Consider the following 25,911-nt stretch of genomic DNA (forward strand, 5'->3'; position numbering starts at 1 on the left):
TTATTTACATATGTTATTCTTTTTCTATCATGTTAACACCTGTATGTCCTTATATTTTATGGTGTTCATATATAGTTATTTCTGTTACTGTTTATATGATTGTTTTTGTGACTGTGATGTGTTGTTTGTGAACGAGCTGGCTCTAAGGGTCGATTCTTTGGCTCTGAGAATCCAGAATGCAGGCAGGAGCAACTGTGTTCTGTTGTTCATTTAACAATTTGATTAAAATGTTCAATAATAATAACCGTTTATTTTTTGACTTCTATGAAAAATTGCTTACCAACACACAAACCATTCATAATTGCTACTTTTGGCGCTTTCCACATATAGTTCTAGCACTACTCGGCTTGGTACGGCTCAACACTACACGGTTTGGGTACCAGGCATGTTGTTTCCATTACTATAGTACCTTCTTGTCATGGGCAGGTAGCTTGGAACCTCAGCAGAGCAGGTACTTGTCCTTATAAAAAGCACCAGGTACTATCCCTAATGGAAAAGCAAAAACCCCCAAAACAAATGGAGTCGAGCCGTGGAAAAGCACCATAAATGAACAGTAATTTGGGAGCTGCTCTTACGGAAGTTGAGCCAAAAGATCCGAATCTTTGAAAAGAGCCGCACCTCCCATCACTACTTGACTACGAGCATCGCCGGTTCTCAGCCTTGAGCAGGGGAGCAGTGACAGGCGCATGCGCAGTGTGGATGTCAGCGGGTTGGTCGGGCTTGTGTTTACAGCTCGGCTGGATGCAGTTGGCTGCTGATGTCAGTGGGAGAGTGCAATGTTGTGCCAACCGCCACTGGAGTAAATACAACTGTGGGAATAAAGGTGAGCAGTTTTGCACTCGGTCACGTATTTTACCCTCACAGTTGGACTTCGTTGTCTCCTCAGTTGTAGTGAGTTATAGGTATTTGTTGGTTGTAACTGCCCAGTGCAGCTTGGCTAGCGTACGGTGGCTAGCCATGCTATATCACAGAGTAATGGCCTCTTTATCTGCGCTCTCCTGCGAGGGCCAGTCCGCTGGTTTGTCCATCAAATTTATCGCGAGCACTTTGTCATAATAGTTCGCTTTAATTGCTTGACGGTGACAGGACAATGATACGTGTTTAGCCACTGTGTAGTTGGACATTTTTTCAGAGGCTCTGAAATGATGAGTGCTGAATCGCTATCTTAGCTAACGTTGGGCAGGTTGGTGAGAGGCTAACTGACTGGCATTAAGTTCACTGTAGAGCTAGCGACACAATAAGCTCCATCATGATCGGGTTAATGTCATTTAGCTTTGGATAAATAATCTGTAAATCCAGCTATGAGGTGGGAAACGTGTCCAGGCCCATGTTGCTGGGTTGTCAATCCATTTACTGTGTATGCTACCGTTTATTTATCTGATATTAGTGAATGGATGTGAATGATCATTTCCTTGCTGTTTGATTTATTTGTGTATTTTTGTGTCACTATTTGAACTCAGGGTGGGGGGCAGATACACGTGCTTTTTTTTATCATGTCTTTTATCAGGGGTCTTAAACTCAAACGACCTGGGGGCCAATATGAGTGTCCATTCTGGTCATGTGACAAAAAGTAAACCAAGTGAGAAATTAGCTTAAAATCACATTATTCCGTCATGGTAACCGCAATAATGATATTTGTGATGATATTTCACAGAATTTCAATGTAAAAGTGTTTGTCATGACAGTACACAATAAGAAAAAAATATTTGAAATCAGAAATGAAATAATAACATATGGAAAACTGTAATAAAACCACTCATGCTCATATCATATAAGCTCATATACAATACAATTTTACATTTAATTCATCAAGTGTGCTTCATATACCCTCAGGCATTATTATTAATATAACAATATTGCGCACTGTACATGACAATAGCTAACAATCATATTTAGTATTGTATTTTGTCTACACTCTTGCTAGAGGTGGAGGAGGTCGTGGGCCAGTTCTCATTATATCTTGATATTAAGTTTGACCTCTGTTACACGCTGGTATAATAGTATAATAATATATATAATATAATATAATATAATATAATATAATACTGTATCAACTTAAACATCAGCACTATGCAATATTGTGATTGTTTTGTCAACTATTGTGTTCCCATCTTGTGTAGTGCCACAGGCGTTTCCACACATATATACAATACATTTTTATTACTGTATAAAGTCATGCTTAAATTCAGTAATGTTATATACATTGATTAATTAAGCTGTCTAGAACACTTTTTAGTTGAAGTTTTGTTAGTCACATGATAAGAGAGGAGTCAGTATAGACTGTATTGCAAAAGTAAGATTTGAGAGTTGTGCTAAATAATTTAATATATGATTATGTTGGATAAGCCCTCTAAAATAAGCCAGACATTTACAGAAATGATGGCATTCACTAACCAGTGTCTTAATGCATTTACAAACTAGCTAACTACAAATAGGGGAACTGTAGTTTGTTTACATTTTACTATCCAGTGATGTTATATATAGTTTACGATTAACTTTGACAGATTTATCAATCATGAAGTGCAAGTATTGACAAAACAAACAATTGGCAACTTATCCAATTGCACAGCATCCCTCTATATCTCTTCTGCAATAAGACGTAAGTGGCGTCCGCAAACGAGCTCTTATCATCATAATGCCCAAGACTATTTTTATAGTTGACAGTTGTATTGTGAGCGTTCCCATCAATGGACAACACTTATGAGCCAAATGTGCCACTGCCAACTGACACTTCACGTGACTCAGCTCTTTGTTCCTGTTCTGTTTTCTGAAGCACAGGTATTGTGGTAAATCCTTGTTGTGGGTCATTCACAGATGCAAAAAACATGTCTGTATGCAGATATCTCATATACTGGTAGGGGCCATTTGATACCTTTTCTCAGTTTTGTAGATGTAATTTCCAACAGCAGCCCTTATCTCCTTCCATCATTGTAATTCTTTGACATTTGGTGTACTGCTGCTGGCGAAAGCCTTTTGAAATGTCATTGGCTGAGGTTTATTTTGAGCCCTGATTGTACTTTTGTTGCTTTTTCTTTGTAGACTGTAGCAGCAATGGTTTGAATTTGTTACGGGGATCAATCCGTTGCATAGTTTGTAAAATGAGGATGTCTGGTCTGTGTCACACTTCATAACTAAACCATGTCCATCTGACAGACATTGTCCCCCCCAGGAGCTTCTCCTTTTGACCTGTAAGGTTTTAGGTTTGTGTACCTAATAACCCTGCTCTGTGTGTCACGTTCACTTTCTTTCATTCTTGTTTGTGTTCCCTTCTTGCAAATTTCCTGCCGATATTGTCTTAGTGAGTGATTTGCAGGGCAAACAAACTACAACAAAATAAATGTAATTAAAGACAGATGTATTTCTTATTTCACATGTTATGTTTGAATTCATTCCATACTATAATCTATATGGGACCAACCTGATTAAATAAATATTAAATAAATATAGGTGAAAGGCCTATCATGGCCTCAACAAATATGCTTTGTTTAGTTTAGAAGGTGGCAAAAGTATGATAGATATTTAACCCACCTACATTGATTCCAGTTCGTACTACATTAGAGCTGGAGCTGATGACAACTGACATTAGACTATATAACCAACACTATACTGCTAAAGATGTCAGATCGAATTAAAGCATTTTAATGTTGAGCTTTCACATATTATCTTGGTGTGTGTCCCTACATTCCTCCAATTATAGCTTGCTGTGAAACTGATTTTAGACTGAGCTCTGAATGTTCTGAAATCCCAACAACACCCCACAGATGCACCTGTCGTTTGGGGAGCTGGTGAAGACTGAATAGCAGGGCTGTCATCACTGTTGTGGGTTGCTGTTTCCCTCATCCAGTTGCTTTGGATGAAAGGAGACTATTTAGGGAAGAAAAGAAAACATGGAATCGACTTTCAGGTATGAGACTTACATAAAAGTGCAGTTCATTAGGTACTCATTCTAACCTGCTAAAAATCTTTTTTTCTTCTGGTTAACGCAACAGAAGTAACAGTTTAATTTCAGAACAGTGGCTGGATGAGTCGTTGCTGCTAGCCATACACTACTACTTGAATATTGAGAGTGCTGTCTGCTTATTCAGTTTGTTTCTTGAGCTGCTGATTTGACTATTTCATGCTCAGGGATTTTCTGTCAATTTTGCACACTATAAAAGTTTTTTTACGGATTGTTGAGCAAGTGTTGAGGGAGTGACAACTTTCTTTGGACACTTGACTTGTGGCGATGTTTTGTTCTATGACCAGTGTCTTACCTGCATTCATCAATGTTTGCAAACTTATTGCAGTTATAGCCAAATGTTGATTTCGAGTTGATTTCTGTAGATTGTCATAAACAAAGACTTTGCTCATAATTCACACCAGGAGGATCAATACTTGTTTTGATGAACTTAAATTACCTTTTCCAATAGATTCACAGCTTTTTTATTTGATTTACTAGGTTTTCAAAATATTCTGGCCTAGGGATCCGAGGGATACAACTTAAATGTTTGCTTTTATTTCCTAATGAATAAAAGCAGAATAATGAATGCCATCCTGGTTGTTTCCCCATTTAAACATGTGTAGTAACATGATTTCTTTTAAAGAAATTAAAAGAAAGCCTATAACACCCTTTGATAATGTAGATTGTATATATCTTCAGTGTTGTAATTAGTATTTTGTGAGTGAAATTATTACATTTCCTCTTACACTTTCTCCAGAAATGTCTTTAAACATTGTATAAAAGGCACTTTCTGCTTTCATTTCTAGTGTCTAAATGCTTATCAACGGTTTGGTGTTGGAGCACATATTCACTTACACTCAAAGGTGTCAAATTTCACCAACCAGTTTTAGTTCTCTGCTTTAGAAACCACTGTTAAATAACAGCCTGTGAATAACCACACATCGTGCAGCTCGGGGGGGTTTGTGTAGCCAGAGCGTCATTCCAGAGGTTAAAGGCAGGACTGCACAGTGTCACCGAGTTGTTGGTTGTTGAGATGGTGAGATTGTTTTGTAGTTAAGTGTGTGTCATGTAGAGGTTTCACTCCTGGATATCCAAATGTGAGCCTGTGCTCTGCTGTCATACTGAATTAAAATTATTATTCGGTGCTCACAATACAAATACATTGCACAGTGACACAGGGGTGTAATTTGGTAATTCAGATTCCCTCTTTCACTTATTTTCTTACTCTTTCCTTGTGTAGCGTTATTTGTGACTGACATTGTGGTCACCTTTTTGTCACTCATTCTCCTTTTTATTTCGTTTCTCATCCTTTCTTTTTGGTGTCTCTGCCTGGCTGAAATCACTGCTGTGGGGCGCGTCGAAAGGGACTGTGTTTCAAGCCTGAATGCTCTCTAGCTGTATCTGGCTGTGTCTTCCTCTCCCTTGTGAGGTGCATGGCTGCACGCAGTGCCCAGCTGGCAGGCCAGAACAGACCATTCAGCTGGAAATTGGTTGGGAGTAAAAAGAAAAACAGGCACATGTTTTTCAGTTTGCACATTTTTACACATGGATTGACCTCAGATATTCATGTCGGCTGCCTCTGTTTTTAAATGTGGCAAGCCGCTAAGAGAGAGCAGGCTTGTTGTTCATTTGGTCATGAAGTTTAACAGCATTATGCATGAACTATTGAAACCCACACCCAGACTACATTAACCTTACTGCTTCTGTGTCAGTTGTTTAGTTTGTAAAACACAGAGCTGGAACTTACAGAGAGAGCTTGGGCTGTTTAATTATCTGTCTGTCTATGGGGTATGAACAGAAGTCACCTCTCTCTGCTTCTTCACTCTGATTCCCTTTAAACTTTTCAGTGTCTTCATTTTTCTTCTCCACCCTGGTGTCATGCACTTGAACCCTCAGCCCATGACTCTTACAGTTGTGTAAGCGTCTATTCATAACGTACATTATCTCAAGGCACATATTTATATGGCTACCTTGACTTTCTCATGTAACCTCAAGCAATTCCCATGGTTATCATGTACTTTGTTGCTTTTTTTTTTGATCAAACAAAAGCGTGCCACCAACTAGACTGAAAGGTGTTGACATACACCCTCAAACTGGAGGTATGTCAACAGTCACCTATGTAGGGTCTGCACGGACAACTGCCCATATGTGTGGATAAAGAAATTTACATAATATAACTGGACCCTAGCAGAGGGCATGACCTGGCCCTCGGTTATAAAGCCCAGCAAAGTGATGTCCGATCAAAGCGCACAATGTGAGATCACAGAAGTCATGGGTTTGGCCACACCCATTCCTGACATGCATTCTGATTTCACACACACACGCCTGTAACTGCATCTGTCTCATATCAATCACGCTAAGTTGAGATCTTTGAAACAGATACAGGAGGTGCAGAAATCAAGAGAAAGGGCAGGGCTGCAGAATAAATAGAGAGAGACATTCAAGAGCACACATTGAATTTTCCTGCACTGGAAAACAAGTAGTCGTTGTGTAGAATAGTAATTGTTAACATGTTAAAATGAACTTTACCACAACAGTTTTTCAACAAAAGTGAATTTCCTTCTGAACTGACCTGTCCTGGATGAATTTAGAAAAAATAGAGGCAGTGGAGAACTTATGTTAAGAAAAGTGTATCATTGTTCTACTAGGGCTGGACTGTTAATCAAAATAATATATGCAATATATAATATATTTACATCAGAGCAGCTGCAATTTTTAGGATAAAAATATGTCACAAGTTGCATAACATTGTTACCGAAACATTGTGATGCTACAGAGATGCTCATTAAGGCTGTAACTCATACTGCTGTGGCAATATCTGTACAATAGCAAAATAAATTAAACTAAATATAACTTTTTTTCCGCATTGTGCTCAGCCTTTCGTGGCACGTAGAGGTTGATAACAAACTGCGTTGCTTGGCAAGAGCAAGCAAAGGGCTGTTACTGTGGAAAAGGAGGAGAACAGGGTGACAAGGCAGCCATTATAAGCCTGTTGGATCTGCCAGCTAGTCACAGACAGAGCAGAGTGGTAGGCCTATGTGCGTGTGTGTATGCAGACGTTTGCCTGTGGCTGAGTGCTCACTTGTGCGGCTCAAAATGAAAGGTAGGTGTGATGCTGTGTTCAGTCAAAACAATGGATTTGACACCCTGCTAAATCCCACTGATTTGGCAGAACTTTTCCTGATGTTCCTCGTGGTGAGTCTGCCTGAGACAGAAAGAGAGAGAGTGACAAGACGATTGACATTTTACTCTTCGTCATGAAGTATTAGGCTTTAGTTGTAGCACCAAAAATGCCTAAATTATTAATGAAATCAATCATTCGGAAAAGCCATGTTTTTGATTCCTAAGTAGAATGAACCCATGTAAAGTGAGGAGAGCGAGGAATAACTCACACTTAGTTTTTTCTCTTGGTCACACACTCACGTACTTAAATTATTTTCTTATGGTTCTTATACCAGTGATACAGGATGACGTCATGACAGTCAACAAAACCATGAGTAAATGATCAGTCGGCACAGCCTCATAATTGCAATTATCTGTGGTTGTCAGAATAAGTCAGTAATGTCGTGAAAGAAAAAATCGGTAGCAATAATCGCTCTTCGTTCGCTCTTTCCTTTTCTTCTCCAGACAAACTACACTGTATGTGTTGAGGTGACCCGAAACCTAAGCAGTACTGTTGAAAGAATCTGCTGAGTTGTGTGGTGTTAATCTGCATTTTAATAACTACACATACACAAGGTGACAGTTTTCTGCTCAGTCTTAACCGGTTCAAACTATTATGAACTGTTCTGACCTTTGCAATGTAGATTTGTATTATTGTTATTATTATTACCACCTCACCATTGTTGGCTGTGCTTTGAATAGAGAGGGCAGGGGTTTGACAAAGGACAAAAGTGTAAGGAACAGCCACTGAAACCTTTAGGGAAAAGGGTAGAAGAGACGAAAGGAGAGCAACAAGGGCTGAGGAACACAGGAGAATGGCAGGGGAAAGATAAGGAGTAAAGAGTCCTGAAAGAGGGAGGGATGGGAGAGAGTGAAAGGGAGGAGTTGAGAGAGGAAACAGCCAAAAATAGCTTGTTATACTCTTTGCCTGAACCACTGCCAGTCAGAACCTTCTGTTATATCTATCTTCCTGTGTTATACACAATGACACCTCCCTTTTTCAGTAGGTGCAATACTGTGCAAAAGTCTATGTTGTTTTAACCAGGTTTTAAGAGACATGCTTAAACATTACACATGGTAAATCAAACCTGCACATGCCAAAAACAAATAATAGGTAGCAACAAGCTCTGTCAGTCATCCTTAGAGCTGTACTTATATCATTAATTCTTCAAAAGGAAATGACACACATACACTGTATTGTATATTTATACTTTTGTTGATATCAGTAGAGCTCTGACTGTAATTATGATCCACTTACAATGTCTGGCTTTTAAACTACAGCATGTGTTTGACGGCATGCAGCTGTTTGTTTCTATGTGTGTTTCCTGGCCTCAACACTGACGTTGTCAGGACCAGTAATCCTCATGGAGATTAAAACCTGGTCTTAATGAGGCAGAACCTAATTTCTGAGGAACTGCTTAAGTTTAGGGCTAATAAACGGCTATTAAATTGCCGGTCCCTGAGACTTTTGCACAATAGTGCACCTGATGCTATAACTTGGGGTTCCCATGGGTCCTTGAAATTCTTGAAAGGTTGTGAATTTGAAAAAACGTCATAATTGCTAGTGGTGTCTCTCTTCGCCGTTGACGTGAGCTTCCAAGCAGAACACTAAGCGAGTAACTACATTAAGCAAGAGAGTGCAAATGACGTGATGCCTGGGAAACGCAAATTCCAAGATCTCTGTCTCAACAAAGAGAATTACAAAGACTTGCTTGCCCAAGATCCCAAGGAAATTCACTTGTCCTGAAGCAGAGTGTGCTGCAGGTCAATAAAAGTGGACGCCATGGCTCTTACAAGTTGCCTTCCCATCTGAAGCTGGGTCTGCACATTTGGTCCTTGAATTTTGAGGGATTTGGTCCTTGAAAGTCCTTGAAAAGTCCTTCATTTCTACTTCTTTAATATTTCCATCTCCTTTTGTCATGCATAAAAAGCTTAAATGATGATTGTGATGTTGATGTAGTGAGGTTTTATTTCTTAATTTCCTAACTTATTGTAAAAAAATGTGGCTTCTGCCATACTTATGTTACACTGTCATATTTGATGGTATGTTGTATATATTAATTTTGATGGCAGCCATGACCATAGGAGTGCAAATACTAGAATTAGCAAAGTAAGCACATCCAACGTAACCTTTGTATCTGTAGGCAATGCAGTATATCTGGTGTCTTTTAGTTTTGTAAAAGCTGCCACAGATTTATTTAAGGTGTTCAAAAAAACCCTCTTAAAATAAAGAACGAATGTTTTTGTGAGTGAATCATAATTTGTCAGGGTTAGCGTCCAAAGCGCTGTTTCAACTTGCCTCGGGAGATGCCTTTTTCATGGATTTCATCACTTCATAACAGTTTTTTGGCTTTTTTCATTTATTTATTTACTTTTTTTCTTTCTCTAGGTGATTTTGCTCATCATCTCCCACCACTTCCTCCTCCTCCTGTCTTCCATTCATGAGCAGCGTGGCTGAGTTTAGCAGCGGCAGCCATGGATGACAAAGGGTCGGTGGGGAAGATTAGCGTGTCCTCGGACTCAGTGTCCACTCTCAACAGTGAGGACTTTGTCCTTGTGTCCCGGCTGGGGGACGAGACACCCTCCTCCACTAATAATGGTAGTGATGACGAAAAGACAGGACTGAAGGTAAGGATGGTTGGGTGTAGGTATGGACAGAAAGTTGAGGAAGAAAAGTGAGACCTCAGAACTGTTCTTGTCTAGTTAGAGTAAGTGCTAAGTACATTGTGTTACTTGTCTTTTGAAATTTACCTTGACCTCATCATGGCATCTATTTATAAAGGACATTTTTTTAATAAATGAAATGAGGACGCTCAATAATGGTAACGGTCACAATCTATGCCAGAATTTACCAGACCATCTTAATATTAATTTAATGTTTAGCTCCTCATGTCAGTATCATGTTTTTAAAATTGCATGTTAGGAGTCAGAGTTCATAAAGATTACATTGTTAACAGGTTCCATCCATCCCTCACCCTTTTAATCATGAAGCCTCACACTCTTAACCTAACACTAAGCATTTCTTCTTTTGCTTTATTAACATTATCTCTCTACCCTCTTCTCATTGATTTGTGTGTGTTGTGTGTATGTGTAACTCCATGATTTGTTATTCATACAGAGAAGATATTATAGATAGAATATATTTGACCAGTTTTTCCATTCAGTGTCGGCAACATCAGTTCCACTGAACATTGAAAACATCTTCCATCTGCAGTCACCTGTTTTCTTGGTAGACAGTACAGCATGTGCGATGCACACTATGCCCTCCCCAGGCCTCCTCAGCTTTTAGTTTACCAAGAGTGTGGCAATGCAGTATCAAGTGCTTTGAACCCATTGTCTGGGAAAGGTGGTGTTTTGTGACTTAAGGGTGTGTCTTTCCACAAGAAGAGAGGAGACTTTCTGAGGAAAGAAATGCAGCTACGAGCCACCATCCTGTCAGTGTCTCTAGGGGGTTCAGGTTTCTCCTCTCCTTTCCTGGCATTTTCATACTATATCCATTATTTTACATCATTATTATGCCTAACTACACTTCTTGTAAGACATTTTGGAAGGAAGTGTCATTTGCTGTTGCAAAGGCACCAAAAGATGGCGCCAGCACAGCATAGATGTGTACTCAGAAAGCAGTCACACTTTTTTTGTCCCCCCTGTTATTGCCAGTGCTTGGAGATGAGAGGTTGTGAGTTTGCATCTTACATAAGACAGAGTATGTTTATGAACTGCAGGTATTTTTATGGGGAACTCAGTTAATGTCAGTTCTGTGCTGCCCTGTTGTCACTTTCTGTTTGCTCTCATAAGGAAGTAAAGCTGCCCTTGACACACATCCACTCTCCTCTGGTGAAACTCCATTCTCTGACACTCATCCAGATGTCACGTTTTGGTTTTCACCGACACGCTTTTGTGCACACATCCCTCCCAGTCAGCCCATCTAGTCAGAGAGGAGTCAGTGTGTCTAAACTTGTTGTTTGTTATGCAGGTGATTTCTGAGGAAGGGGTCAGCTTTAAGGTCAGTCTCTTCTTGCTACCGTTCTGTTCAACCTGTTTTCTCTGTGTCTCTTGCTTGTAGTATATATGTATATATTTACATATATATGTATATGTATATATATATATATATATATATATATATATATATATATATATATTTTCCCCCTCTTTGTGATGTAATTCCGTGGTGATTCTGTCTGTGATTTTTTTGTGTTTTCCGTATTGTTGCCAACTGTTAAGTGAGCCAGCGTCCTCTACAATGAAGTTTTGATGATGGCAGTTTCCTGCACATGTAGGACTGTAGGTGTTCAACGCAACTGCCAAGGTCTTTAGCACTACCTGTGAACCACAAGCCTAACTGCAGTTGCATGGTGATAATGTTCGATGTGTGTCTGCCAAGATGTGTGCGCCTAAATATAGAATTAGACATAGTCGCTTTACCTAACATTTTTCAAAGAACATTATTATGTAACGTCATATGGCACTGAAGTAGCCACACATTGTAGTTTTTGTTATACAGAGAGGTGTATGTTAATTCTTATGCATTTGTGGAAAGCCTACATGTCAAAATATTTAACTTTGAAATAATCACAAACTGATTCTATATTCTTAGCCTGTTCTCATCTGACACTTATGCTCAGTACTTCAGCGCCCTCTGCAGGTTCAGTGTGCTCTCAATTTTTGCAGCCTGAGCAGAGAGAACAATTTAGTTTCCCCTTTCTTATTTTGCTAAATGCAATGTGTCACCTTTTAACCTTTGCAATGTGTTCTCTTCGTTCACTTATTGGTCGAATAAGCATGGTTGTACTGATTTGTGGATACAGCTATTTCACAACCCAAACACATTTACCCACTAATCACTAATTTTACATAAAATGTAATCAAATATAGAATATCTCTGACTGCCGACATGAAACAAGGCACCTGTCCTCCTTGAACTTTCATTTCAATCACTTCACATTAATTACAAGATCACAACTGGAGTTAGAACCTCAGCAGTAGGTAAAAGCCGATCGCTTATGGTGATTTCTGTGATGATTTTATCATAAAGCTTGTGTTGTGTGCATGTCAGTCTCTGTGTTTATGCTTGTTTCTACTCTTGCATGTGTGTGTGTGATAGATCGTGGGGAATGGAAGTGAGCAGCAGCTACAGAGGGAGTTAGAGGATGTCCTCATGGACCCATCGGTAGCCGACACTGGGCACGTACTGGAAAACCGGGACATGGACAGCTTCAGTGGGGGAGGCCGTGGCCTTCTTCCCACTACAGTGTCATCTGTACCATCAGGCTCTGACCCGCTGAGTGCATCCCCACCCAAGTTGGATATGGTGCTACCTGTTCAGACGGCTCAGGAGAGCGAGCTGAATGAGAGGTCGTACCGAGGTGAGCAGTTGGTCTCTGGTTGGTTTCTGTTTTTTTTTTTAATCTTTCTTTGCTTGAGTGTTATCACAAAAGCAATCGGGTTCAAGAATCATACATTGCATAATTGTTGCTGTTTCTTTTCATTTTAATTTAATTTAATGAATTTTGTCATTTCACCTATCCAGATTTCACGTTCCTTCTTTGAACCGTATTACTGACAAACAACCTTAATCTTAAGATTATATCCTAAGCCATATAATTGATATTTCCATTATTTTCCCTCCATTTTCTTTTCATCTTTTCATTGCCACTTTGCAGCAGATGAATCGTCGTCTGAGGGGAGTCCTGGCAGTCCCATACCGGATGAGGACAGCGTTGTGTTCAGCCAGCTGACATATCTGGGCTGTGCATCGGTCAACGCGCCTCGCAGTGAGGTGGAGGCCTTACGTATGATGAGCATCCTCAGAGGACAGTGCCAGCTCCCCCTTGATGTCACACTGTCTGTGCCAGGCGTGTCTGAAGGCACTGTCAGGTGCGTAGAACATGTAGAAAATAGTTTAAGTATCAGATATAGTTATACAGCATACTCTAAGGTACTTGTAAAGTGTGTATGTACACTTTGACCCAAATATTTACATGATACATACATAAATGTTGATGTTTAACAGGTTGTTGGACCCCAACAATAGCACGGAAATTGCCAACTACCCTATCTACAAGATTCTGTTCTGTGTGCGGGGTCATGATGGTACTCCAGAGAGTGACTGCTTCGCCTTCACTGAGAGCCACTACAATGCCGAGATCTTCAGGATCCATGTGTTCCGCTGCCAAATCCAGGAGGCGGTGAGGATTTACAGATTGATTTTAGTTACACTTTTGTGCTATTGTTATTAGTGTTTTTTTATGGGTCTGCAGCATTCTCGTTGCTTTATTCCTTCACTGTGTTGTTCTCTGTCGTCGACTGTTCCTCAGGCGTCGGTGTCAGTGCAGGAGGTTCCTCAGTCGTCCCCAAAAGATTATGTCATGCACTGCAGATTATGCTGCAGTGCACAAATACACCACACAAACAGTATGCACACATTCTCCCTCCATATAGGAGAGTCATGTTAATATACAGTATGTTTGCCAGAAATATGAAAGAAGACAATAGGAAAGCCACTCAGGAAATGGGCTTAAAGTACTGCTTCAATGATCAGTGACCTAATTTATCTATCACGCAAGCACTCTCCTTCAGTGTCACTAAGAGCTCCCAGACAGGCACTACTTCCAATAGTAATGCAGCTCTTTATCGACAAATCAGCTCTGTGTCCAGTTTTTTTTCTTTGCTTTCTCCTTTGAGCAGTCTCCCTTCTCTTGTTCCCACCCCCCTCTTCCTTGCAGTCCCCCAGCAACACACCAACAAACCAGTCAACATTGCCTCCAGCTTTCTTTTTTCTTTTTTCATTTGCGCTATTATACTGGAGTGAACCCATTAGTCTCTTACTTTAGAACAAAAAAAACAACTCCAGTCATATGCCTCATATTACTACTGTAAACAACTCAAATGACCATACATATCTCTTTTGTACCTCTATAATTTATGTATACTGTAGCTATACCTGAAAGACAAAAATGTTTAATAAATAAATACTAATGATAATAATCTGATTCCCTTTTAGCACAAACTTAAAATCAGTTGAGAGCCATTCACAAAGAGCCATTTGAAAGTTTTTCGTTTTGATTATAGCATTAATTGGAAGAGTAGAGAACAATATTTTAATGTTGAATGTCGCAATCAATACAGGGGGTGACCCCCATCTAACTCTGCTCATCACCATCTCCTGCATTATAGTCCTTGTTGTTTCGGAAGAAATTCACCCCCTGCAAGCCCTGACGTCCTTTTTGCTGCACTGGGGACATAACAAAGTCTTTGTGTATCAGAGTTTAGAAGTTGCTTTATACCCTGGGTTTGAAAAAAAAGCAAAAAGGCATTGTTATTAATTGATAGCAGAAGTTTCCCCACACCATCTCTCATCACTAAACTCCAAGCTCAGCTGTTTAACAGAACTTGAAGAGATCCCAAACCACTGTGTTGAAGGCTTTTATTTGTGGGAAAGTTCTATTTATTATTATCTCTTTTGTCTGCTAAGCTGTAAACCAAAAGACAAAGAAGACATTTTGCTCGCTAAATGTAAAATATACTATGTGGTAAATGTTATTTTTAGTAAATACTTGTATGACTGAGTTATCTCGTATATAGTTCTTTCATATCAATCGTAACTGGACGTCCACACTCAGATTCACAGATGCATAGTATGTCACGACCAGGCCTCGGGGAAAACTTGATGGCAACAAGAGTGAGGAGACTCCCTCTTCCCAACTCCCAATAAACCACCAGAAACACATAAAACAAACCAAAAACAAGCCCACAAATGTCTGCTGGCAGTGTGGCTGAGTGAAATCAATCATTATGTTGATTAAAACTTGTTTGGAGGCTCTGCAATCAGTTGTGTATTGGGTCATTAACTTTGTATTTACCCCTCCCTCTGTGTTTCTCTGCAGGTCAGTCGGATATTATATAGCTTTGCCACAGCATTTCGGCGGTCAGCCAAGAGGGCAATACTGTCATCTCAGCAACCAGCTCCTCTCACCCCTGACAGCGACTTGTTTACCTTTACTGTCAGCCTGGAGATCAGGGAGGATGATGGCAAGGGAACCTTCAGGTGGGGACAAGTATTTACTCATTACTAATTTTGTGTAGATCTATAAATGCAAGGAACATCTGTCTGTCTGTTCATCGCATAACTGTCCAACAGGTCACATGACAGGTGACTTACTAAAGACACCAGCGTGTAGTGCCGGTTTTGATAGTGTTAGATATGGAGCTACTTCTGCCCTCTCTCACACAAAGATTACCACACACAAAACCCCCACCAACACAAAATGACACAAAAACAAGCACATGTTGACCAAGTACTGCGCTAGTTGATGAACAGCTGCTTTGGAGTTGCACAGAAATCTGGAAGCATACAGAAGAGGTTTTGTTGCTCTTTCTGTTATGTTTTAAAACATGTGTTTCTGGTTGACATTTGGAGTGGGCATCCCACTGCTCTAAATCTTCCAGCCAGAAGCAACTTTTTCTACCAACTAAGAAACTGTTTTATACGGACTATGGATTAGGATTGGGCAGATTAATGAACCATACTGCAGCATTACCATACGTTAACAGTCTAAAATAATACAGGCAGAGTGATTCTGTGATTGCAGGATTATTTCTCACCATCATTCACCAACTGCAGCTTCATTTATTTGTTTATTTCACTTTCTGAGTTGTTGTTTTTTTAATTACACACAACAATCATCAGCTGTTTTTAAAAGTGTGACACTGAACCCTCCCATGCAAGTAATGCGATTTAAAGAAAATCACGCGTTATGGTCAGCCCTAAATGAATTGCAGCATGTTTGTGATTACAGCCTTATTGAAAGCTGAAAATATCACTATAAAAGAGGATCACAGTAGATTATACTTTGACCATAATAAATTCACATCCCACACAGAAACCTACACACTTCTTAACCCACTGATAAGAGATCTGAAACATAAAAAAACATTTTAATTTGGGTCACTTCTTCAGTCATTATTTTTAGTTTGCATGCTTTCAAGCAACTTCCACATGCAAATGCACTTCTGCTGTTTTGTGTTTTTTTTTCTTGTGTAAATAATCTCGAATGCTCTGTTACATTTTGAAAATATGCAGTATATTTGTAAAATAGAAACACATTTTCCTTCTGAGTCTGTAAACTCACAATTCCTTTGTGATCTGATCATTGGCAGCATGGCAGCTTATGAATGCTTTCAAATTGATTATTTTTGTTTTGAACTCTCTTTGAATTCCTTTCATTTTAATGGCAGCTCTGGTATTTCTCTGGAATTTGTGTCGGTGAGGGTTTGGGGGAATGTTGATTACTATTTCTGTCTGTAACGTCATTGCGTTCAGATCACTAAAAGCACCAGGAGTTTCTCCTGAATATCAGCCACCTAATTTTTGACTGTCTGACTAGTGAGAGGTACCACCAACAATGCTTACAGGGGTCGAAAATGTGATTCACATAGATCCGCTGTATGAGTAGGTGTGACGCAGCTTTGATTGGTCATCAAGACCAGAAAAGTGCTTCATAAATACAGACCTTTTACCAACAGGAAGTCGATCTGCATCAAAATTCAACCAGATACAACTTTGTCATATTCATCTGCTAAGACAAACTTTTCAGTGACTTTTTTTTTCTCTATTTGTGTCCAGTGCTGTAGCGAAAGACAAGGACAAGCAGAGTTTCAAGCTGCGTGCCGGAATGGACAAGAAATTAGTTATTTATATCCAGCAGACCTCCAATAAGGAACTCGCCATTGAGAGGTAAGAAGTAAGAACATACGCACTCACACACCCAGACACACACGCACAACATCTTCAGAGCAGCATCCTCAAAATTAGATTATTGCACAGTGCAATCAACCAATCTTGTTTTTACTTTAATGTGTTCTTTGATGAGTTAATATGATAATGACATCAATTCAGTAAATACTCAAATGGAACATTTTGAATGTGAAGGATAACACTGTAAAACATGTTGTTCAGCACAGTTTATAAAATTACTTTCCATAAAGGCAAATATTCTTTTGGTGTGTAGACGACACTACTTACAGAGGATTTACCACCTACAACGACCTGAGACAAAAATACAGGGCATAAATATCCAAAAGGGATTAAACCCATGCTTTAAAGGAGAGTAATGTTAACAACCAAGCAAAGGGTTCATCATTTTTTTCTTTCGAGGGAAAATATTCAAGGAGAAAAACCTCAGAAATGAATCACTGCTGTAATTAAAAACACACACACACACACTGGTCAACATCTGTGTGATGGCCAATGTCAGGGTCTGTTCAGCACAGGTGATTAATGCAAGTCTGTCTGTGAGGTACCTCATTTTCCATGGTTTAATATATCTGTTGAATTTTAAACATTCCATCACCTTTTTTTTTGCTTCCACTTTCATGGCAGTTTGTTATGGTTTGATAAATCCAGAGAAGGTGAGGACTGAAGTGCTGTGTTTATTATTCTCTGTGGTCTGGTCTGTGTTTGAAGATCAGTCCAGGAAGCTATCTGCAATAACATATGTAGTGTGCAACAACTGGTTTTACTCTGTAGAGAGATTTATTGCCCTGTCTCTAGTTCCCGCTCTTGGTCTGTTCTTTTTTCTGTTTTTTGTTACATAATCCATTTCATTTCTTCTCTTTCTCTTGCCTAACTTTGTGTACGTGTGCATTTTTTTTGTTTGTGTGTTTATGTTTGTTTTGTCTTCCAGGTGTTTTGGTCTTCTGCTCAGCCCAGGGAAGAATGTGAAGAATAGTGACATGCACCTGCTCGACTTGGTAGGTTGCTGATTTCACATGTGCATGTGTATGCCAGTGGTGTTGTGTGTTTGAGCTTGTTTGCTAACTTCCTGTGACTTGTGCCCCTTCAGGAGTCAATGGGAAAAAGCTCTGACGGGAAGTCTTACATCATCACAGGAAGCTGGAACCCCAACACGCCTCAGTTCCAGGCTGTGAATGAGGAAACACCCAAAGGTAACAGCCAAAAATCTGTCAAATATACAAATAGAAAGAATGGTTTTCAACAGCTATTATTTCCCGAGTTCATTTTTTACAGAATTGGTGGTTGTTTATTCACTTATTGCATTCCAATGTGTAATACATTCCTCGGTGTTAAAATCACTTTTTTTCCAATAGTTGTATAATTATTCAAAACAAAAAAAAGCGAGCTGAGAAAGAGCAGTTTATTGCAAAATTAGAATCATTAAGACTGTGAAACTGGACCATAAAATAATACAACACAGTAGCTGTAAAGTTATTACAGACTGCACATGAATTATTAAAAAGCTGATAATGAAACACATTTTGACTCGGGCATTTAAGGTGCTCCATCCTTTTACTGTCCATGCTGTACATTCAGCTTTCAACACAACATCTGTCTCCAGTGTTTTTCTACATTTCCCTGTTAACTGAGGTGAATCACGAATGTGGATGACAAACCGAGCTGTTTTCTTTGTTTTTTTTCCCCCTAGATAAATTTCTGTACATGACGACAGCGGTGGACCTTGTGATTACAGAGGTGGAGGAGCCGGTCCGCTTCCTGCTGGAGACAAGGGTCAGAGTATGCGCCCCAAACGACAGGCTGTTCTGGCCCTTTAGCAAGCGAAGCTCTACTGAGACCTTCTACCTTAAACTACGCCAGGTTTGTCAAGTCGTGGCATTAGCTGTTTGCCGGAATTGCCACAACACACCATGAGTTTGTAAAAACTCAAAACTCAAAATAAGCTAATTTATCTGTGTGTCTTTTTTTTCAGATGGAGCGTAAGGAGCGCAAGAGTCCAGCCTCCGACACACTTTATGAAGTTGTGAGTTTGGAAAGTGAGACCGAAAGAGAGAAACGGAAGACCACGGCTAGTCCCGGCATCCTTCCTACTGGGTCTGGTACCATGGTTCCTTCACCACCTGAGGACGATGAAGAGGAAGGTGACTGGATGCTGTCCTACTTTTTCATCACTTTAATTAAAATCAGAGAAAATTGGAGCGGCAACTAACGATCATTTTCATAATCGATTAATCTGTCGATTATTTTCTCGATTAATCGAGTAATCGTTTGGTCTGTTGATCAGTGTTTGTAAAACCTGGAAATGATGATGTTCTCAAATGTTTTAATGATTTCTTTGTTATCATGAGCAAAGAAACCAGAAACTATTCACATTTAAGAAGCGGAACATCAGAAATCTTGTTTTAATCATGAAAAAATATTCAAACCGATTAATCGATTATCAAAATAGTTGACGATTAATTGAGTAATTGCAAATTCAGAAAGTATTGTTAAAACTAAGCCAACACCTCCACCATACAGTGTTAATAGTCCTGCCCAGCACTCTAAAGTCATCTAGCATGTAACACAAATCAACTATGTGCGTGTTGCCAGATATTTAGCATTGAAGCATTTTTAATTTCCGACTCAATCCCTGATAAACCACCTAAAAAATGTCTAACCCCTGTATCCTGTAGAGCCGTATCAGAAATAGGCTCATGGTCTAGTTACCGCTTGAGGTTAGTGTTGTGTGGGGGATCAGACAGTGTGTAGCAGAACTGTTTGTACTGTGTTCTCACAAAGTACTTAGCTAGCAGTGGTGTGTGTGCATGCATGAGCGTTTGTGTGTGTATATTTTATTGTGAATTTGAGAAGTACCAGTGACAATTAGAAGCATAAGGCATTATTAAAGTAATTTCTCTTTTTAGCTATATTGAATATTTAGATACAATTGTTGATAGAAAAACTAGTCAAATCATAAAATTCCACATTAAGACAATTGTGTATTTAATGAGCTATATTTCATGTTAATTATCATATATGCACCTCTCTAATGCTGTTCAAACGCACAATGTTCTTTATGAGAGCATACACAACATCATATAGTACCAGAGGATGTAAACATCTTTTCCACCTTGAAACTGTGTCTTAAGTGGAGTGCACAATCTCATTAACACCACTGAGCAGAACATTTGATTGATCATATAAAACAACAGCCTCTCTGAATTATTTAACATTCATAATTCAAGTTGTCACATTCATTTAATCATTTTCCCTTCACGAGCATGAGCTCTGGGGAATTGTACATTATATATCGTGTGTAGCGCACATCTAAACGGGAGACGAGGTGATGAAAATGATGTATATGTGCACTTGTGTTCACCCTGTTGTGTTTGTATGTCTCCGTGTCCAGATAATGACGAGCCGCTACTTAGTGGATCGGGCGACGTTTCCAAGGAGTGTGCAGAGAAGATCCTCGAAACCTGGGGAGAATTGTTATCCAAGTGGTAAGGCTTTGTTCCCTTGTCTTTCCTCTTCTATCACTCCTGCAATTAAAACACACACGGACACAAGGACACACACACGCTCGCTCGCTCGCACACATACACACAGAGCAGGCAGGAATTCTTGATAAGCAGCTTACTACCATGGCTTCCCTCTCCATTTACTGCATTTGTTTTAATTAAAAGCTTGTGATGAATTCAATAGAAACTGCCTGGATTTTAATTAGCCGCAAGTTAAGCCCCCTCCACACACATGAACCTGCACTGAACCGAATAGCGGGCCTTTCTGTTTTCTCTGTATTCTCTGTATCTGCTTTTATGAACAGTATGTTCTCATGAGGACAGTAAAATATATTCAGAACACACAGTTAAACAGACAGTTCATCATAATGCACTCATGTTGTCTTCTTTACTGACTACATTTGGGTAGTTTATCTTTTGATATTCCCAAGTCTTGATATAGCCTTTAAAGTCGTGATCATCTTGTGATGTTTAAAAAAATAAATAAAGATATTATAAGATAGCAGGTTGGAGTGCAGTCAGTGTGAGATCAAGCAAATCATAGAAAGCCCTCGACAAACTTTGCCACATCTTACATAACCTGTGTCTTGGAACAAAATAAACAGAACAAACGGTGAGCGATAAATTAAGAAGGGGAGTAAAATGACAGAATGAAAGATTCAGGGGATTTTCTCGGCTTCAGTCAAGCGATGGCCGAGAAGCCGCTTCTTCTCCCTCTCTATATCTCTACCTCTGTCTCTGACGCTGACTAGTCAAGTAGTCAGAGTTAATTTAACGCTTCATACTTTGTATATCTCTGTATGCAGGGAAATATGTACCCCAGCAATTTTAACATAAAGTTATTACAGTTCCCCTCATTTGCTCATGGATGGATCTTTTCTCAAAACTGTATCATCATATTTATGGTTTTACTTGGTGTAGCGCTTCCTCATTGATATTATTCAGTCCCAACAGACCTTCCATAAAGCACGTAATCCCTTTAAGACACTGCCTAGGGCCAGTAAAACCGTTATTTTGTTAAGATACAGTATTGTAGGCAGTGGGTGCCGAGGATTGCATTTGCACAAATGAAGTGGAGTCAGCCTTGTGCCAAACATCGAAGACTGAATGAATAAGCACTACTTAAGTTGTAATTAGTATGTCTTTTGATAAAAGAAAATGGCTGACGCTGCTTTACTCCACTGTCTTAGGCATATGAACTTGTCAGTGCGTCCCAAGCAGCTGCCAGCCCTGGTGAGGAGTGGCATTCCGGAGGCTCTTCGTGGGGAGGTGTGGCAGCTCCTGGCAGGGTGCCATAATAATGACCACCAGGTAGAAGAGTACCGCACTCTCATAACAAAGGTAAGACCACAGTAGAAATATTGTCTTTTGAAAGATGATGGATGTTCCTGAGATGTAGCTGACTTCCACTAAGATTACTCAGGCCAAACCTTTTCGGTTGTTTCAGCAGATCTGATGATTTCTAAATCTTTGTCCAAATTGAGCCTCAGAGACAGATGAGAAGAGTTTACACTCACAATAATTTGATAATATTTTCATCTCTGTAACTGGAACCAAACAGGTCCAGTTTCTGTGCCAGCAGGCTTCATGATAATTATTTTTTTTTAGTTATCAGAAATTTACCCAAAAATTTTTATTTGACAATAATAATTTGGTAATATTTTCATTTCTGTGACTGAAACAAATATTACGTCAATCTGGTCCAGTGTCTGTGCCAGCAGCCGTCATAACGTGGGGCATTTTTTGTTTTGTGTTCTTTTTGACACAAAATCCGATTAATGCTCTAAGGGGATTTCTTAAATTTTGGTACAAATGTTCAGTTGAACTCAATTAGATTTCATATCAACATGACTTTGACATCAAAAAACATATTTGGAGCCATAACGCAAGCATTTTTAAGCTTATTATGAGAACATAACCTCCATTTTCTCCAAGTCGTACAATATTTGTGTTTTCACTGTCAAATGTTGAGAAGGGTACCAAAATACACGATCAGTAATGTCCCAATTTTTGGCACCCTTCCATTTTGGGAACCGAGCACAGTGCTCGGGCCCCTACTGGGTGGAGCTATAAACAAAACATTCCATTGATTTGTCGACAGAGAATCATCACTTGCGTGCAACAGTCGGGCATAAACTGCTGTGTTTTCCTGTGTAGCCTGCAGCCTTCTCTCCAACAAAGCCTTCTTGAGATGAACAGCCACATGCTCGGAAGAAACAACATTGAATCCTCTATTGTTTACTGTGTCGTGTTCTTCTTCTTTGTGGAATTTGTTATTGTAGACTATTTGCGTAGCTGATGCATGCTATGCAAATAGCTACGTAATTTACATCACATCAGGGTGTACCAGTTCAAACCGCACTGTGGCAAACCTGCAACCTAGTGCTTGGCGGAAACGGGGCTATATACTTGTATTTTCTCGAGTTCCTTCATTAATTAATTCATACATTTAAGCCTGTCCTCTATGTCCTATATATAACGCTGGGATTTAACTACAACTTGACCGGATGGCTTGGCCAAACACCCTCAGGCCAGTACATGCAGTAGTTTCTCTCTTGTGTGCGATAATACAGTGTTTGTTGGCAAATGGCAACAGTTGCGGTTTATTTTTACGTTTTTTAAGTATTCCGCAGGGGCCTCTGTTTCATAAGTAACCCTCTCATGTGCTCCAAACTTGTGATGCCCAACTCTGACGTCCTGTAGATAACAGCAACTGATTACCTAAAGCAGTTTTGCAAGTCAATGGTGAACACTTTCTTCAGAAATTCTGTATATTTGTAATTGTTAATGACTGTGGCAAAAAAGGAATAACCATTAAGATACAATAGTTTACAACTGAATTAAACCCAACTGTTTTTTTACCATGAAAGGAGAATACTTTATCCATCTAAGTTTTGGTTTATAAAGGATTGTTAAGTTGTCTTTTTGACAATCAAAGTCAAAAGATTCAGAAAACGTGATCTAGTTCCATGTCATATATTTAGTTTTCCAAATAAGTAGTGGACCTGGGCCAGAAATGGTCCATATTCAGCTGTATACAATGGTCGGCCTGTGGTCAGGGAGGATAATTCAATTATTATTATTCAATTATGACGATTTCAATTGGGATATATTTAACTTAAGGTATGTGCTGCTTTTCCATTACGTATGACCTCTGCCTCTGTGCCTCTTTTCTCTGAAACCATGCCTGAGAAGCAGTGGGCTTGCCTTGCCTGTGTCTTCCTGTGTGGAAATGTGTTTAAGAATCGCAGATGACTTAGCCTGAGTGCATTTACTCATCTCCTGTGCACTGAGAGCAGTTTGTTGGTCTATGCAGATTTATTCTCAGCCACAGCTCTGTCCACTGTTCTTGTGTAAAGACAACATCCTTAGACTGCAAGCTGGGTCCCAGGTGGTGACAAGATGTTGGTTTTACCCTTTCCTCCCATCTGTTCTCCTCCCCCATTCTCACTTTCTTCACTGTTCCTCACCTCCCTTTCTTTTCTCCCTTCTCTTGCCTTTACATTTTTCCTTTATGTTACTTTATGCCATTTACCTGTCTGCCACATACTGATTTAGACACTTAAATGAGGGCCAACGCAAATAGATATTTTACACCAAAATAATAGAAGACTTTTCCATTACAGTGAATGGTATGAATGGAATCTCAACTTTCACTCAAACAATAATAACAATGGATCACAGTGTCACTATTGATAGTTAGAAAAATGTATTGCAGAAACACAAAAAACCATTCCAGGTTTGTACATTAGCCAACAACCTGAAATTGCGGGGAACCTGCACAGCTTTTTCAGAGTCTGACAAGCAATTTAGCTTCTGTTTAGAGCTTGACATCGAGCAGAGAATTGTTAAAGGGAAAGAAACATGACAAATATCTTTTTTTAAACAACAAAACATACAAAAGCAAATCAAAGTCTACAAAGATTTAAGTCGGATTGTTTTTCCCTTTTTAAATAATCAAACTAGAGCAAAGACACAGACGGCTGTGTTGACAGGATTGCTTTGAAAGAAGCATTGAAATAAAGTGAATAATGGCACTTTTAATTACACACACATATTAATTAGGAAGGAATCTTCACATTCATGTTGGTTTTGTCATTTGCACTAATTACATTTGAAGCCTATCTCCTCATGTACTAATTAATTCTTCCTTGATTCAGCCCCTATTTTTAAAATATGTACATACCATACACATGTACCAGGTTCTAATTTGTTTTGTGTGCCCTCTGTAGTCGCTCTGTGTTTGTATGTATCTCTTTGTGTTGCATTTTAATGAATGGACATGGACATCATGTCCTGGCTTGTGCCCTCTTAGTGATCTGTCCTTATGTGAACTTGGTGTTCACCCTCATATCTGAATGCAGGGCACTGATGAATGTGGAAGCAGAGCCGTAGCTGTCAGACATGAATCTGTCTCTTAATAAACTCTCTGATGCCAAGTACTCGAAGGAATAGTCTGACTTCAAATTTTGACTAATTAACACTCCGCCAGTAACCAATAAACTCATTAGGCTGCTACAGTATAGCTACGTTTTGCACTAGTAATTTTGCTCACGGTGATTTATAGTGAGTAGCAGCCACTCTTTGACAGAGTTCCTCAGTCTGGTAAACAAATAATTGCTTTTGACAATACGCTGGTTCAGTGCCAGGTGATTTTAATCATGCTTTGTTACTAAGGAGAGTGTGGCGCATTGGCAGGCTGTAACACTGTGACCAGATCACAGCATGATTTACAACGGATATTCATCAACAGGATTGTATTACCTCTGCCAAGGAGGCTACGTTTTGTATCATTTGTTTGTTTGTTTGTTTATCTGTCTGACTATGAGTTGCGTAACTCAAGAAGAACATGACGGACATTTTCTCGGGGTGTGGTTTATGGCCCAAGGAAGACGTGCCCTGATATGGGAGTTTTTGAAAAAAAAAAAAAAACAATTGCCAGCCTTGCAGAAAAGGGGAGTTTATTATTGACATTGTGTGGGAAACTGAGCTTCCTTGGCAGAGGTTTGTGCTCTTTGAGTGCCTTCATGGGTTTATTTGTTTGTTTTGCTGGAATCATGTTTGTTTTTACTGGCTGAGTAGCAAATGTTCAGAGGCTCAGTGGTTCAGTGGCTGGGACATACTCTGTAAAGATACAGTATGTGGACAACATGTACATTTAGGGCAAATTAATCAAGAATGCTGTTCCTCTGTTTTCGGTATAATAATAAAGTTCTCACCATATTATCAACATTATCAACATGGGTCCACGTGACATGTGTAATTGAATGAAGCTTAAAATGGTCATATTTATTCGACTATGTCAATGTAAAGGTAATGATGTGATAAACAAAACCAATGTTTTACTGCTAGAAAGCTTTGTTAGTATTTTGTCAGGCTTAGACATGACACATGCGGCTAATTTCAGGCCTGGTCCCCTGAGTTAGACCCACTGCTCCAGCCTCCTGTGGAGAGAAAAACAAGCTCTCATAACTACCTGTCTGTCTGTCGGTCTGACCCACATTACGACCTGTCTGTCTTTCTTGTAGTCATTTTGTATTTGTCTACATGTG

The 25,911-nt window shown here is 39.4% G+C and overlaps 1 protein-coding gene across 4 annotated transcripts in view; it reads left to right on the top strand.

The window, feature by feature from the left end:
- The first annotated feature begins 719 nt into the window (after positions 1 to 719).
- LOC122758004 (rab GTPase-activating protein 1) overlaps positions 720 to 25,911 on the top strand; it is a 58,292-nt gene continuing 33,100 nt past the window's right edge. Inside the window, exons 1-15 of one of the 4 annotated variants that reach the window (XM_044011782.1) lie at positions 720 to 823; positions 3,762 to 3,904; positions 9,492 to 9,730; positions 11,076 to 11,105; positions 12,207 to 12,468; positions 12,766 to 12,979; positions 13,116 to 13,290; positions 14,989 to 15,149; positions 16,728 to 16,838; positions 17,788 to 17,854; positions 17,947 to 18,049; positions 18,547 to 18,716; positions 18,829 to 18,997; positions 20,248 to 20,341; positions 21,550 to 21,700. In XM_044011782.1, the coding sequence (XP_043867717.1) occupies positions 9,578 to 9,730; positions 11,076 to 11,105; positions 12,207 to 12,468; positions 12,766 to 12,979; positions 13,116 to 13,290; positions 14,989 to 15,149; positions 16,728 to 16,838; positions 17,788 to 17,854; positions 17,947 to 18,049; positions 18,547 to 18,716; positions 18,829 to 18,997; positions 20,248 to 20,341; positions 21,550 to 21,700 (1,860 nt within the window). In that variant the 5' untranslated portion in view covers positions 720 to 823; positions 3,762 to 3,904; positions 9,492 to 9,577. The remainder of the gene's footprint in view (positions 824 to 3,761; positions 3,905 to 9,491; positions 9,731 to 11,075; positions 11,106 to 12,206; positions 12,469 to 12,765; positions 12,980 to 13,115; positions 13,291 to 14,988; positions 15,150 to 16,727; positions 16,839 to 17,787; positions 17,855 to 17,946; positions 18,050 to 18,546; positions 18,717 to 18,828; positions 18,998 to 20,247; positions 20,342 to 21,549; positions 21,701 to 25,911) is intronic. The other 3 variants (XM_044011780.1, XM_044011783.1, XM_044011784.1) reach the window with 3 other exon arrangements.

This window comes from Solea senegalensis, linkage group LG21, assembly GCF_019176455.1.
Source record: "Solea senegalensis isolate Sse05_10M linkage group LG21, IFAPA_SoseM_1, whole genome shotgun sequence".
Taxonomy (NCBI): Eukaryota; Metazoa; Chordata; class Actinopteri; order Pleuronectiformes; family Soleidae; genus Solea; species Solea senegalensis.